This window comes from Drosophila persimilis, unplaced genomic scaffold, assembly GCF_003286085.1.
Source record: "Drosophila persimilis strain 14011-0111.01,24,50 unplaced genomic scaffold, DperRS2 tig00000002-arrow-pilon, whole genome shotgun sequence".
In the NCBI taxonomy this organism is placed as follows: Eukaryota; Metazoa; Arthropoda; class Insecta; order Diptera; family Drosophilidae; genus Drosophila; species Drosophila persimilis.
Genome location: NW_020825289.1, coordinates 13,464,511 through 13,477,503, shown reverse-complemented (window position 1 = coordinate 13,477,503; position 12,993 = coordinate 13,464,511). Strand labels below are relative to the sequence as shown.

General features: G+C 43.9%; 6 protein-coding genes across 16 annotated transcripts in view; 3 read left to right on the top strand and 3 right to left on the bottom strand.

Moving 5' to 3' along the window:
- Nucleotides 1-245: 245 nt before the first annotated feature.
- Nucleotides 246-1,628, bottom strand: LOC6592781 (WD repeat-containing protein 89). Its single transcript, XM_002018396.2, has 3 exons — nucleotides 1,576-1,628; nucleotides 552-1,524; nucleotides 246-498 (listed from the first exon to the last, which is right to left on the bottom strand). The coding sequence occupies exons 1-3, from the start codon at nucleotides 1,601-1,603 to the stop codon at nucleotides 264-266; spliced, it is 1,236 nt and encodes a 411-aa protein (XP_002018432.1). The 5' UTR covers nucleotides 1,604-1,628; the 3' UTR covers nucleotides 246-263.
- Nucleotides 1,629-2,072: 444 nt separating this feature from the next.
- Nucleotides 2,073-3,862, bottom strand: LOC6592782 (eukaryotic translation initiation factor 3 subunit J). The gene is made up of 6 exons (XM_002018397.2): nucleotides 3,731-3,862; nucleotides 3,479-3,567; nucleotides 3,154-3,273; nucleotides 2,792-3,089; nucleotides 2,584-2,720; nucleotides 2,073-2,518 (listed from the first exon to the last, which is right to left on the bottom strand). The coding sequence occupies exons 1-6, from the start codon at nucleotides 3,744-3,746 to the stop codon at nucleotides 2,456-2,458; spliced, it is 723 nt and encodes a 240-aa protein (XP_002018433.1). The 5' UTR covers nucleotides 3,747-3,862; the 3' UTR covers nucleotides 2,073-2,455.
- A 693-nt stretch (nucleotides 3,863-4,555) lies between these two features.
- On the top strand, nucleotides 4,556-5,889 carry LOC6592783 (prenylated Rab acceptor protein 1). 2 transcript variants are annotated; one of them, XM_002018398.2, is made up of 4 exons: nucleotides 4,556-4,885; nucleotides 4,952-5,077; nucleotides 5,137-5,343; nucleotides 5,411-5,889. In XM_002018398.2, exons 2-4 carry the CDS (start codon nucleotides 4,995-4,997, stop codon nucleotides 5,700-5,702), a joined length of 582 nt encoding a protein of 193 aa, XP_002018434.1. In that variant the 5' UTR covers nucleotides 4,556-4,885; nucleotides 4,952-4,994; the 3' UTR covers nucleotides 5,703-5,889. The 2 variants fall into 2 exon arrangements, with proteins under 2 accessions (XP_002018434.1, XP_026841080.1); XM_026985279.1 differs by having other exon boundaries at nucleotides 4,946-5,077.
- Nucleotides 5,890-5,914: 25 nt separating this feature from the next.
- Nucleotides 5,915-8,838, bottom strand: LOC6592784 (peptidyl-alpha-hydroxyglycine alpha-amidating lyase 1). Of its 3 annotated transcripts, none has more exons than XM_026985278.1 (6): nucleotides 8,652-8,838; nucleotides 8,242-8,425; nucleotides 7,944-8,184; nucleotides 7,387-7,886; nucleotides 6,800-7,315; nucleotides 5,915-6,294 (listed from the first exon to the last, which is right to left on the bottom strand). In XM_026985278.1, the coding sequence occupies exons 1-6, from the start codon at nucleotides 8,730-8,732 to the stop codon at nucleotides 6,128-6,130; spliced, it is 1,689 nt and encodes a 562-aa protein (XP_026841079.1). In that variant the 5' UTR covers nucleotides 8,733-8,838; the 3' UTR covers nucleotides 5,915-6,127. The 3 variants fall into 3 exon arrangements, with proteins under 3 accessions (XP_026841079.1, XP_026841077.1, XP_026841078.1); XM_026985276.1 differs by having other exon boundaries at nucleotides 5,916-6,294; nucleotides 6,872-7,315; nucleotides 8,652-8,837; XM_026985277.1 differs by lacking the exon at nucleotides 5,915-6,294 and adding an exon at nucleotides 6,317-6,434 and having other exon boundaries at nucleotides 6,872-7,315; nucleotides 8,652-8,837.
- Nucleotides 8,839-8,950: 112 nt separating this feature from the next.
- On the top strand, nucleotides 8,951-9,449 carry LOC6592785. Its single transcript, XM_002018400.2, has 2 exons — nucleotides 8,951-9,197; nucleotides 9,251-9,449. Exons 1-2 carry the CDS (start codon nucleotides 8,966-8,968, stop codon nucleotides 9,412-9,414), a joined length of 396 nt encoding a protein of 131 aa, XP_002018436.1. The 5' UTR covers nucleotides 8,951-8,965; the 3' UTR covers nucleotides 9,415-9,449.
- A 699-nt stretch (nucleotides 9,450-10,148) lies between these two features.
- LOC6592786 (myocyte-specific enhancer factor 2) overlaps nucleotides 10,149-12,993 on the top strand; it is a 45,629-nt gene continuing 42,784 nt past the window's right edge. For 4 of the 8 annotated variants that reach the window (XM_026984934.1, XM_026984933.1, XM_026984928.1 and 1 more), the window contains exon 1: nucleotides 10,149-10,817. The gene's annotated coding sequence lies outside the window, so the exon portion shown is untranslated. The remainder of the gene's footprint in view (nucleotides 10,818-12,993) is intronic. The other 4 variants (XM_026984932.1, XM_026984930.1, XM_026984931.1 and 1 more) reach the window with 1 other exon arrangement.

Genomic DNA, 12,993 nt, shown 5'->3' with positions numbered 1-12,993 from the left:
CTTAAAAATAGCCAATGTTGGAGAAAATTGACTAATCATATTAGCAGTGTGCATTGCCCCCGTCGCTACCACATGATGACGAATGTTGCTGCCCGATGCAATAAGGTCGGATTTACTTAAAACGAATAACTCCCCGACCTTGCTACATCTACATCTTCCCCCTTTAAATAAATCTTTTGAAGGGAAAAGAATTCGATACATCTCGAAAGAACATCTGTTGGAACTCTCCATTATTTAAAAACATATAATGTGTACTGGTATATTTAATACGGCGTCTTTTTGTGGGATTTTATCTTGGTTTTCAGCTTGCCACTGTTGCTCACGTTTCCAGTGGCATCCTGCGTCCAAACGCTAACAATGCCGCTCTCGCCGCCCGTCACCAGCAGCTGGCGCTTGGCATCGAATAGACTGTCCCGAACGATTTGCTTATTACCTGCGAAATTGGCCAATGGTTCGAGCTTTTCTTTGGATAGGACGCTCACAGAGCGCAGGATCTCTCTGCAAGGACAGTTATCAGAAGAGGGAACACAAATTGAAGCATTAAGACTCACCCGCGATTGTAGTTAGTGCCTGCCAAAAGGAACACGCCATTGTCCTCCAGATTATGGGCATTTACCAGGTTGAAATTACCCGCATTCTTGCGTCGAATAGCCTCAGTGATATCGGACCGTTCAAACGAAGCCACCTCGTCGCCCTCCTCGCACTCGTAGCTCTTAAAATCATTGGTATGGGTAATACACGAGATGATGTCCTTGTCGTAGACGTTACGATGCCAGTTCAGTCGGTGCACACTACTCTCCGTGTTGATGGTGTTCTGCAGGGCCTCGTCCTCGTCGGTCTGTTTGATGTCAAACAAATTGATGAGGCCATCGGTGCCTCCGGTGCAGAGCATATCTGGATTTCGATCGTGGAAGCGCACTGAGGTCACATCATCTTGGTGGCTCTCGTAGAAGCCACCCAGTTGCTTGCGCTCTCTCACATCGAAGAACAGTAGATGGACACTGCCGATGTATTGCTCCGTGCCGCAGCAAATAATTCTGCTATTGGCATTCCGATCAAAGCATGTTAGGGATTTGGGCACCTGTGGGAATTGTGCCTCTGGATCGCTTTTGTACTCGAATCTGGCCTGCTCGCCTGAGGTGCGTAGGTCAAAGAGACGCACCATTCCATCAGTGGTGCCCACAAGTAGGGCATCGGAGCCCTCATCGAGAAACTGCACTCCACAGATGGTAGCGCTCGTTTCGGTATTTTCTTTGGCGGGTACATCTTGCAAGGTTTTCAGTCCTCCGGCCGTCTCCAGATCGTAGATGTGAACGGCTGTGCTGGACAGACCGGCAGCTATCCGGGTGAATCTGTGGTCTGCACCTAGACTCAGTACATAGTCCCGCTTCAGCGAAACCACCGATTCATCTTGCGGCCTGTACTGCAGCCGGAATTTGGCGGCAAGCTCTTGAACGCTACAGGTGTCCTCGTCTTTGATGTCTGCTTCGTCCTCGGAGCTGGGCAGGTCCTTGGTGACTGCTTCTGTAACACCAGGATAGTTAATAGTCAGTTGATTAGTTCATTATCGCTCACCTTCCAAATATTTGTCAAAATCAGTCATTTTTGTTGTTCACACGTGCTGGCTGGCTTCAGAGTTGGCAAACTAGCTTTTTCGCAAACTACTGTTGGCTGGAAAATATAGCTCTCTATTATGTAAATAGTAAGGCAGGGGCTTGTCCCTAGTATATAAATATTTTTTCTCAGATTTATGGGATTTCATTATCTTCAGATACTGAAACTGAACATTTTTGAATAGTTTTTTGTTAAGTTCGTTAGCTAGTTTAGAGCCAAATCAGAAACCGTCAGCACTACCTATGCTCACCTCTTCTTCCACCGCAAACATTTGCCATTCACCACGACCAAGCAACACCAAAGGGCGGATAAAGTCAACAATTTGAAAAAGATCATGGCAACAGTGCCATGCACCGCCTCCACATTGGAGTCATTGGAGACAATGTATCCACTGAGCGGATACAATTGTGGTGGTGTCGAAATTATTTCTTTAAAATGTAATTTAAGCACCCAGTAAATACCGTTTAATATCGCAATGAAGTTTTATTTATACAAAGGTGAATTTTACAAGAAGCCATTCCAAGTAGGTGGTTGCCATAAGTAATTTTTGTAGTAAATGTTCCTAAATATCTGTCGTTTCTTTTTCGCTGAGGTTTCCTGATTGCTTTTCTTGACTTGACTTGACTCGACCGTATGCTAGTATATCTATATGTATATCTCTCTCGCTGTGTCTACCGACGGTCTATATGTTTTGTGGGGTCATATAAATAACCAACAAAGTTTTTTTTTAATTCCTGCGCACTTTCTATAACACCAAGAACTCTTCAACAAGCAACTATGTATTGAATAATTAGATATATGCAGGAGGGGGTAACTATATATATACTCGAATATCGCCTATTCACATGAAGTCATCGTAATCTTCGGAAAAATCATTGCCATACTTTTTGTAATCATCAATATCCTGCAAGCAAAAAGGGTAATCAAATTAATGACGTTTTCTGTGTTGTCGATTGGGCGTGGACCTACATCGCTCTCTGTGCGAAGCGTGGCCTTTCCCTTGTTCTTGCCGGCGGCTTTCTTGGCAATGGCCTTTTCCATTTTGAGTTTTTCTGAGTGCAAGATTTCCACGCTCATCTTGACCTTCTTAATGTCAGCGGCGCTCACTTGATATGGGGGAATGGAATTCGTGTTATCATTTCGTCGATCTGAAGTCTCAGAAAATCAGATCACTCACGGTGTATGCATAGACCGCGCACTAGGTCTTCGACGAATTGTGGGAATTCCGCAGACTCGCGATACTGGCCGACCTTCCAGCTGAGCGCAGAACCGAACTCCTTGAACTGCTCCTTGGTCTCCGGGTTGAAGGAGTCTAGGCCGTTGCCGTTTGTTTCTGCACGCGTCACTCCGAATGTGTCCAGGGCGTGGTTCAAATCGGAGTCTTCCTGGATCTTTTGCAACCGCAGCTTCTCGGCCAATTTCTCCTCGGGTGTGAGGCTGGCCAGCCGTTTCGCTTCCTTCTCCTCTTCAAGCCGCTGTTGCCAGGGGAAGAATTTTATTATCTTGTTGAAAATCTAAGATAAACCGAATCTTGCTTACCGCTTGTTCTTCTAGTTTGGCTTTCAGCGCTTTGCTTGGCTTGGTTTTGACTGGCACATCTGTTATTGTGGGCTTCTCGTTCTCCTCGTCCTTCTTCTCCTCCTCATCTTCCCAGCTCTCCTACAGCCGCAGAGAGAAACAGTCAAATGGTGAGTAATCAAAAACTGTACACGTGTTCAGGCCACAATGAAAGTGAAAACTGATTAACAAAAGCCAGAGTGCACGAAAACAAGTTTAAGTTGTTGCTTTCGTTGGCGTTTTTGTTGTTGTTATGCAGCATATGCTGGAAGATTTGCTTGTCAAATGATTTACTTGGTATGCGCACCTTCACATCGTCGTCGTCGTCCTCCCCCTCCCACTTGTTTACGGTGCTTGCTGCATTTTGAAGTATGATTTCACTGTCGGCTGCAGATTCTGTGGTGCCACATCATGAGGGAAAGGAAATAAAAGAGAAATATGGACGGTTAGCGTTGCGCGTAGACGTAGATTGGCTAAAAATACGCATCCAAGGTTGGTTGCATGGCAGCGACCACGTTTATTGTCCACCAGCGACGCCCCCGCGTGCCGCCCCACTCACCCCAGTCGTCGGCCATGGCTGTATGTTTGATGTGTGTCCAACTGGCTTTTGTGCTTTTGATGGTTCAATATGTGTTCCACTAACTACGTCACTGTTCCAGCAGCGCTGCAATTACGGGAATTTAACAAATAAATCCAAAATCGAAATCAGCAAAGATCAGTGTGACCGCAGATTTATCGGTAAGATATACGGTCTGACCCTCAGAAATATACCGATTACGGTATATCATTGCATTTTTAAAATATACCGTAAATATACTGACGAATTATTTGTATTCAAGTTCCATCATATTCCTCGATTTTGATATTCAGTTTAATATTATTCCTTTAATAGGACCCTCAGCCCATGAATCAATTTTCTGCAATATTGGTTAGGTATAAATACTCATTTTTATTTGATTGTGTGTAAATAAAACGTACGTGAAATGGAAAGGGGACTTATGCTGCGGAAAATTATTGCGATGAAAAATACCTCCACGAAATAGAGAGCAAATACCAATCAAATATACAGTCTCTTTCTTGCCTTTTTCCGACATTTTTGAAAAACTTAAGGGTTTTAATGGCACAAGATCAGCTTCGATGCTGATCACGAATTGTTATAGGCCCTTTATATTAAATATAATAATAATAATAGGCTATTTGGCTTGTTTTCTGATCTGCTAGTTTGTGTAGTTACTACTCGTGATAGTTCCACGATAGGCAGAACAGGGCTGAAATATTCTGAAAATAAAACCCGACTGAAACCATAACTCAACTTTTTGCCACCACTATGAAACTGAGTTTTGCCCAAAACTAACACCAAATAAATAGGGTATTAGAACGATATTAGCAGGTTCAAACTTGAAAAAATCAGTTGTCCTGACAGCAAAACAGCTAGAAATCGTTGAAAGTAGGCGGTTTTTCAACACCTAAACTGGCTGCCACATCAGATTCTCGTGTTTGCCTAAATACGAAAAATGTCAACAAATTAATAGTGAATTGAAATAAACAATAGGAGAAGCGGCTGTGTGTGTTTCTCTTCATTTCAATGTAGTGGGCCTCGCCTCCCTTGACCGCAACACGTCAGCACCCGACATCTTCGTTTCCTCTTTGCCGCAGCATTCGATCCGCCGCCGATAAAAGAATTCTGTGAAGAATATACATACACACACAAACGGTGAGATAAGTGGAATATCTTTCGACCCAGAACGATACAACAATATCCAACGATTCGAAGCCGCAGGAACGTGGCAGCAATTTAGAAACAAAACGAAACCGAATTCGAAATGGCCCAAACAAACGTTAATATGGGCGGACACATGCAGGTGCCGCAAGAAGGTGGTGGCAGGTTCGCTTTCGATCTGAATAGGTAAGACCCATCCTTTGCATATCTTATAGTAGATTATAATTTTGTACCCTTTTACGAAGCCTGCCCAAACTCCAAAGCTTGCCCTCTCCACTGGAGCTAATACAGTTGATCCGCAGCGCGATGCGCCCCTGGTCAGTCTTCTTCAACGTTCACAACTTCAAGACGGCCGTCAGCATGCCGCGTTTGACCAGCCGCGTGAAGCGCAATCTCTCCTATTTCCAAAGCAATTACATATTCGTATTTATTGTGCTGATGATCTACTGCCTGTGAGTATCATCTCGTGATCGTATAAACAACTGTTGTGTAAACACTAACTGTGTCCCATTGTTACAGCATTACATCGCCGCTCATATTGCTGGTGTTGGCAGGTGCCGCCCTCCTATGCCACAGGGTGCGTTCTCGCAATGTAAACATCACCGTGATGGGCACTCAAATGACGCCGCGTCAACAGCTCATTGCCGTTAACCTAGGGGCGACGCCCTTGCTCTTTCTGGTGGGTGCAGGCGCACTACTATTCTGGACACTGGGGGCCTCCTTTTTTGTCATAGCCTTTCACGCGATATTCTACAATATCGACGCTATTGTGACGGAGGAAAATGAGGGCTTTCTAGCCGAAGTTGTCTGACCTCCAACCACAACATGAATCTTGATAGAATCTTTCCAAACAGAAGCAAAGAATTTGCCGCTAAGGGGCCTTATTAGTGGATAAACTGCAATATACGATACAAACACGTATTTATAACGAATTTTAGTTAAGTTTTCTTAGTCTAACCATCGTAGACTTACAATAAAAACCAAACAAACACAGACGATTCGATGATGTTTCATAAGACTATATTCCCGTTTGGCAAATCAAAAGGATTGAGCGCAATCGCAATAGGAAAATGCATTCAAATATATCAAATGATGACAGGGAGAACACAACTAAAATCGAAGAACATATAAAAAGAGTGTGTACAACTAAGTGGAATCTTTGAGGTACAGGTAGTTAGAACTAGAACTAGGCTAGGAATGATTTTTGAGTTAGATGTACATAAGTCTTGGTCCTGTCTAGGCGTATGGGGCCCCACTCGCCAGAGTCTCTTGCTCCTCATCGCTGGCCTGCTGGTCGAGCTTCTCGAAGCCGTTGCGGTCCCTGTCCAGCAGTCCACCCAGCTTGAAGCCCTCGGCCTTCTCCCAGGCATGACGCCGACTGCGGGCGCCAAAAGGCAGGCAACCTGTGAATGTTAAAGTCAATGATTTTGGATGAGTTTCTGGACATAAAAAGGAGAGGTGCACTTAACAGACCATGCATTAGACGCGCGACACGCGACACGCTCTTACATGCTCTCTTACGAGTAGTTGTGTGAATTTTGCACTGAAACAAACCATAAACGAAAACAGAACACACTTAAATTTAGAAAATGTATTGTTGTATATTGCATAAAGGGGTTTGTCTGTTGTGTATGCAAAAAAAGCACCAAAAAAGGCAACCGATGATTAGCATTCAAATAATTGGGCGGAAGGGAATGTGGCCGGAAATCAACTTAAAATTATGTGTATTACAAATTATAATTATCAACTAATATATGATAGTAGTAACACAAATACAAATATGCAAATGGATATGCACAATTCGGTTACGAATTAACACCAGTATAAAATAGGACACAACTACATATAGGACATTGAGTGAGTGTGATTAACACGTTGGATTAGGATACTGAGATTGTTAGCACAGACTCTGGTTGGACGCAGTGAGCTTGCGGTACACCAGATCGCTCGGCGGGGCAGCGCTGCTGATGGCTTGATTACCTCGTTTTCGCCGCCTGGCCATGAGCAGGGCCAGCGCAAAGGTGGAGCCGGCAAATATCAGCATTAACGAGGCTACCAGTACGGCCTTGCCACTGGGATGGTGTCTCGTCGTCTGGCTAGCGTCCGCTCCTGCTGCCGGTGCTTCGGCGGGCACACCACTAATACTTTGGACATCCTTTGTGGCCGACAGTGACATGGGCTTGGCCAGGGATTTGTGCAAGAACTTGTGGATGCGCATGGGATTCAATTCGGCCACATAGATCTCATTACCATCGGCTGTTACGGCCACATCGTGGGGATTCTTGAATTCCAAATTGTTTGGCCCGAATTTGGAGACCAATTGCCTGTTCCGCATGCTCATCACAAAGCCATGCACTTCGTTGTAATGATCCGGATGGAAGCCCAACTCAGCGTTGGGACCATTGACAATGACCAGTTCTCCACCTGGAAGGGAAAGAAAGGTTTGTAAACTGCTTTTCTCGCAACCATTATCAAGACGGGCCACGTAGACTAACCTGCTGCCGGGGTATAAGCCATGCTGAACAGTCGATCGCCAATCAGTTGATTGTGGTACTGGGAGTGGAAGGTGCCGTTGCTCGAGTAGAAACACTGCACCCGTCCGTTCTCCCGGTCGGCGGCACAAAGCAGCTCCAACTCTGGAACCAAAGTCAGGGCATGCGGAATGGCGAAGTAGTTCTGTGGAGCCACATCATAGGAGACGCCGGCAAAGGAGTTCTGGCCCCATGTCAGTATTAGCTCGCCCGCCTTGGAGTACTTGAGGATGCGGGCATTGCAGTAGCCATCCGCCACAAAGAAGTCCCCGTTGTCCAGGATGGCCACTGACGTGGGTTTGCAGAACTTCTTGCCGGAGCCCGGCTGGAAGGCCACACCAAGCGTCAGCAGTGGCTTGTTGCCAGCGCCGCGTGCTGCAAATTTGAACACCTGGTGCATGGCCACATCCGTCAGCCAGACATTGTCCTCGGGATCCACAGTCAGGCCGTGTGGCATGTAAAAGCTGCACGAAACAGAATATTTGTTGCAGATTTGTTGATGACAGTTATTCAGAGCTTACAAGTTTTTGCCCCAATCGTATTGGACGCGGCCGGTTGCAGGCTCCAGTGCCAGAACAGTGCTCTCTCGAATAGGTCCGCGGTACTTCTCCCGATACTGATTGTCATTGTCGAAGGTGTCCTGGCTCCAGATGCGGTCCACTCGATGGAAGATGACCACATTGCCGGCCTTGTCGAAGCTCACGGCTGTCACAGCGCCCAGCTTCACATTGTTCGCTGGCCAGGCATTCTGGTAGATATAGGCTGTCGGAGGATTAGCATGGAATACTCTTTCTGAGTGGAGAATGGTGTGCCACTTACTGGTATTTAGTTTGGCTAACTCAGTCTTAACGTCGGGTGTGGCCTGCTTGGAGCGTTGTGGCCAATTAATTTGCGTGGAGCCGGCTCCGGCTCCTTTGAGGATCTGCTGCAGTCTCTCGTTGTTGTTGATGCTGGCATTGTTGCTGATGTCAATGTTTTGCAGATAACGCGGCGAACTTTGACTCTGCGGAAGGGGTTTGAGATTAGGCCAGGTATGCAAACAATCAGTATATATGTATGTACATATATGCCACGGGAGCACTTGCACAGCACCCACACACAGACAACAGATACGCACACTCACACATCGCACAAGCCATTGTAACCATATGTTACCCTATTTTCCGCTCTCTGACCAACAGGCGACCCAGCTTTTCACAGATTTACGGAATACACAAAGAACTAATTACCTCGGAAAGCGTATGTTGTAGGAAGGATGTTGCCAGCAGGAATATGACGCTCCAGCGTCTGTGAGGGTTGGTGGAATGCATTGCGTATTAACCAACTAAGTGACTTGTGTGCCAGAGATCAGATCTCGTCTGGTGAGAAGGGGTTCGCTCTCAGAAACAAATATGCAAATAAAATAATTACAACGCAGACATTATTTTTCTGTTGAATGAGATTCAGCTGTTCGGCAGGCGTTAGGGTATTATTAGTGCGTCTGCTTTGGTCACACTCTCGTGTTTTCGCAGATTTTTGTTTGTAAAAAACACAAATAAATAATATGTCAAATACAGAAGTGGATAAAAGCATCGAGTTGATCTCCAAGACGGAGGAGCTGGCCGACAAGATATTGGCCAACAAGCACGAGCTGACGGTTATGGACAAACGGCGCCAAGAGACACGTGAGGCACTGCGCCTCGTGGAGAAGTCGGAGGAAAAGAAGGCCTGGATCACCATTGGCAGCATGCTGGTGAAAATGCCGAAGGACAAGGCAGTGGAGCTGCTCAAGAAGGGTATGTAAGAGAGACATTCCTTTGGTTATGTATCTAATGCAATGATTCCGCAGACCAGCAGCAGATCGAAAAGGAGATAAATCTGATTTACTCGGAGCAAAAGGTTCTGGTAAACAAGCATCGAGACCTGGAGTTCAAGTCGCCATTTTCGGGCACCAATATCAAGGCACTGGACCGACATGAATTTAATGCTCTGAAAGCGAATCTTCACTTGTAATTTTAAGAAATAAATTAGGTACAGATAGAAACATTTTAAAGTGTGTTTAGCACTGAGAGAAAAAACAAGACCAAACCAAAAAAACCAAAATCGATTTTGTCGAAAGAGCAGAGCTCATTATATTCTTTTAATTTGAGATTTGTTTGACCAAAAAACCTAGCACCTGATCTGAATCAAAAAAATTGTTCCATTAACAGAAAGATAGCTTCGGAATTTTGGATAAACCATTCGCAATCAACATGCTTTTTATCTTCTCATAAACTAATACAATGAGTTTCAGGATTAAAATTAAAAAATATGATATCCATATAATTGGCTTTCATTAGACTGCCATAATGAGATTCCATTTGTCTGCATTATTGCATTTTCTAGCCGGCTGAAAGATAACTGCTGCTAAATTTTCAAAGTCTTAATAGCCTGCAATTGACTTGCTTTCAAACAAAACTTAAATTTTTAACTGATTTTATTTTAAGCAAACTCATAACAGTGTGACCGTAAAGCATGTGCACCTAGTCACATTCTGCCGAGATAAATATATGCGATATAGCTCCCATCACTAAGTGTGACCACATATTTCAGCACAAACTTTACCAAAAATACCATCAAAGCTCGCTACAATTCCGCTCCCGCATTTGTTGTTGACAATACAGCGTTCCGTCGTCTTGTTGTCTCTCTGGCTGTTATCGGAAAATTCCATTTAATTAAATTGATTAAGTTTAAAAGCGTATAAATATTCTACAGACAGCTGTAGCAAAGTGAACTTCCGTTAAGTGGGGAAAATAGCCCAAAATTTGAACCACAATTTTCATAACTTGCGAAAACGTGCGCTTACGTCGGTTTGCGTGTGAGAGAGTGTGTGTGGTGAATTCTCCCACATACCCCCCTGCAACCGCCCACCACTCTCGGTTCGGTCAGCGCGCAAAACGTAAATTTCACTGCAAATAAATTGCTTTGCTCTTATCTCGAGGCGCGCGCGCTCGCATCATGAGTATGAGTGTGTGTTTATGTGTGTGTGCGAGGGAATGTTGTTAATTAATTTACAAAAGTCGGTCCTGCTGCTCCCCTCAGTGCAATATCCCCCGTATCTACTATATATGTGTTGTTGGTCCAATAACAGATAAAACGTTGAGAAACGAAGGGCACCCCAATCGAAAGTGTGACCTTACAACAATAACAACATAACTACCGTTGCAGTTGGATTGCATTCGGGGCAGCCGCCCAACCACCCGACCTCTCCTCCCCAAGCTTCTGGCTTAGAAAACGAAAGTAAAGTTATTTTTCATGTACAAAGTAAACAGTCTCTCTGAGTACGCCAAGAGAGAGGAAAACGGAAAGAGCACGGAAACCAGAGAGCGCCAGAGAGGGAGGGGACTTGAACACTTGGCCTTGAACTTGTGCGGACGGTAAGTTGAATTCAGTTTTTTTGCCTCGTCTTCTTCGTCTTCTTTTTCGTTGCATTTCTTGTAAGTTGTGTGCGACAGGGGGGGAGAGCTATACACCACGATGCAGTGCATTTGTAAAAGTGGGCTTTCCAGTTTCCCCCCCGCTTGCCGCTGACTTTCTCCTGCCCTCTTTTATTGTTGTTCTGCTTAAACTTCTCTTTTGAGCTTAATAGATTTGTTGTTGGTTTAACCTGTAACCGCTGTGGTTGTCGTTGTCTTTGTCCCCCCTTCTCCATTCTTTCCTCTGCTATTGCGCTCTCTCTTGATGAGTCTCAATGAGCGAAGAGGCGACAGCAATTGATAGCGGGAGCTTACACTAAAGTCCCGGGCATTGCCTCCCATTCGCATTTCTTTTCCTCCCACTCCAGCCCTTGCACACTGAGAGAAACCAGAATTGGATAATATATAATATTAAATCATTAAAATGCAATCCTCTCAATGGGAGTAAAAAAACCCCCGCAAAATATCGTGCAATAAATCTGGGGATTTTTCGATTTCGTTAATTTATTTCAATTGAATTATTTCCATGCAAAAGGTTCAGCGTAAAATTTCCATTATGCATGCGGAAAATCTTTTACCCAATCAAGTTTTCCAATTGACTTCAAGTTCTGCGGTGCTAATCATGTAATCATGCCTGGAAATATTTCCTAGAAGTTCAGGTCTATTCTTTAGGGGTATATGTGTTCAAAGAACGGAGTAAGCCTTCAAAGTGAAAGATCTAAGATCAGTAAGGAAATGTGGGGAACGGAACACAACTGTCCTGCACCGAAATCGGCTGTATATTCTATAGTATATATAAGCATTCAAGCAGTGTTTTTGAGGCTTTTGATCCATGACGTGAGCAAGCAGTTCGCGGGAACATCCCAAGTGTCTGAACTGCCGTTCTTGAAATTGTCGTTCATTTGGTTGCAGTGAAGCCCATAAATCGGGCCTAATTATAGGGTAACCAAGCTTCGCTTAACTGAAAATTTCCCATTTCCATAGTTTTTTTCGCCACAAAATAATTGTTCAATAAGCTTACAAACGACAGCAGCAACAACAAAAACAAACATAAATAAAACAAGTTTTCGCAGTACACGAAATATTCGGAATTGTTGTTGCTGTTTCTGGTTCTATTATCTCATGAATGGTACATACATATATACATACATATGTACATAAGTTCTAATATAATTTGTAAAAATATGCGAATTAATGTTGAGAGGGAAACGAGTTTCTCACTTGTTCGATTTGTATTTAAAATTCCTTGGAATACGTATATTTTTTTAAAGATTAGGTAACAACAAAATGGAATGCAGAAAGTGGCAAAGAAATGACATTTTTATGATAACCATAAACTGATTGCCATAAACTCTTTCAGCGGTCGAAAATATTGATTAAAATGAAAGAAAAATATAAAAATTATCGTTGTTGTTTCTGCTGTTATCCTATAGCATTTACAGTACATATTCTTCAGGAATTTGATTTCATTCTTGATTCAGTCGAAAGCGTATGTAGGCTTCGTTTTGTTTTGATTGATTTTGATTTGATTTTTTTCCCCTACAACATGTTGTTGTTGCACGTTAAGGATCTCCTGTGCCGGCGACTGCTGTTAAGGAATTTTCATTTCTTTTTTGTGTAGTAAAATATTGTCGGCCAGGCCTGATTAATTATGGCATGTCCACTGCTGCCTGCTGCCTGCTGCTTGCCCTGCTGCAGTTGTCGTTCAAAATGCTCAACTAGGCGTCGTCTCTGGTCTTTAATATATACTATATAGTGTGTGTCTGTGTGTGTGTGTGTGCTGTAAGGAGGGCGGGGCCGCCTTGCAGTCCGGTTTGGGCCTGGCCGTTGCAAGTGCAGCGCGCCTAGCAGCGCGGTGTGGCGGTTGTTCCGCGTTGATTTTGATATTGCAATTTTTTTGTTAAAATTGCAGGCACGTTGCAGGTTGTCTACAGTACATATTTTGTTTTTTGTTTGTGTTGCTTTTGTTGTTCTCTCTTAGTTTTGAATTAATTTGTGAAATAAAAAACTTTTCCATCTTGTGCTTTTGAGCACATGCTTTCGGGCTTCCTTTTTTTCATTTTCTGTTTGGTTTTGGTCAATATTGTGTGTTGAAATTATTTAATAAAATTAATTATATTTACTTCTGCCTCTGCGA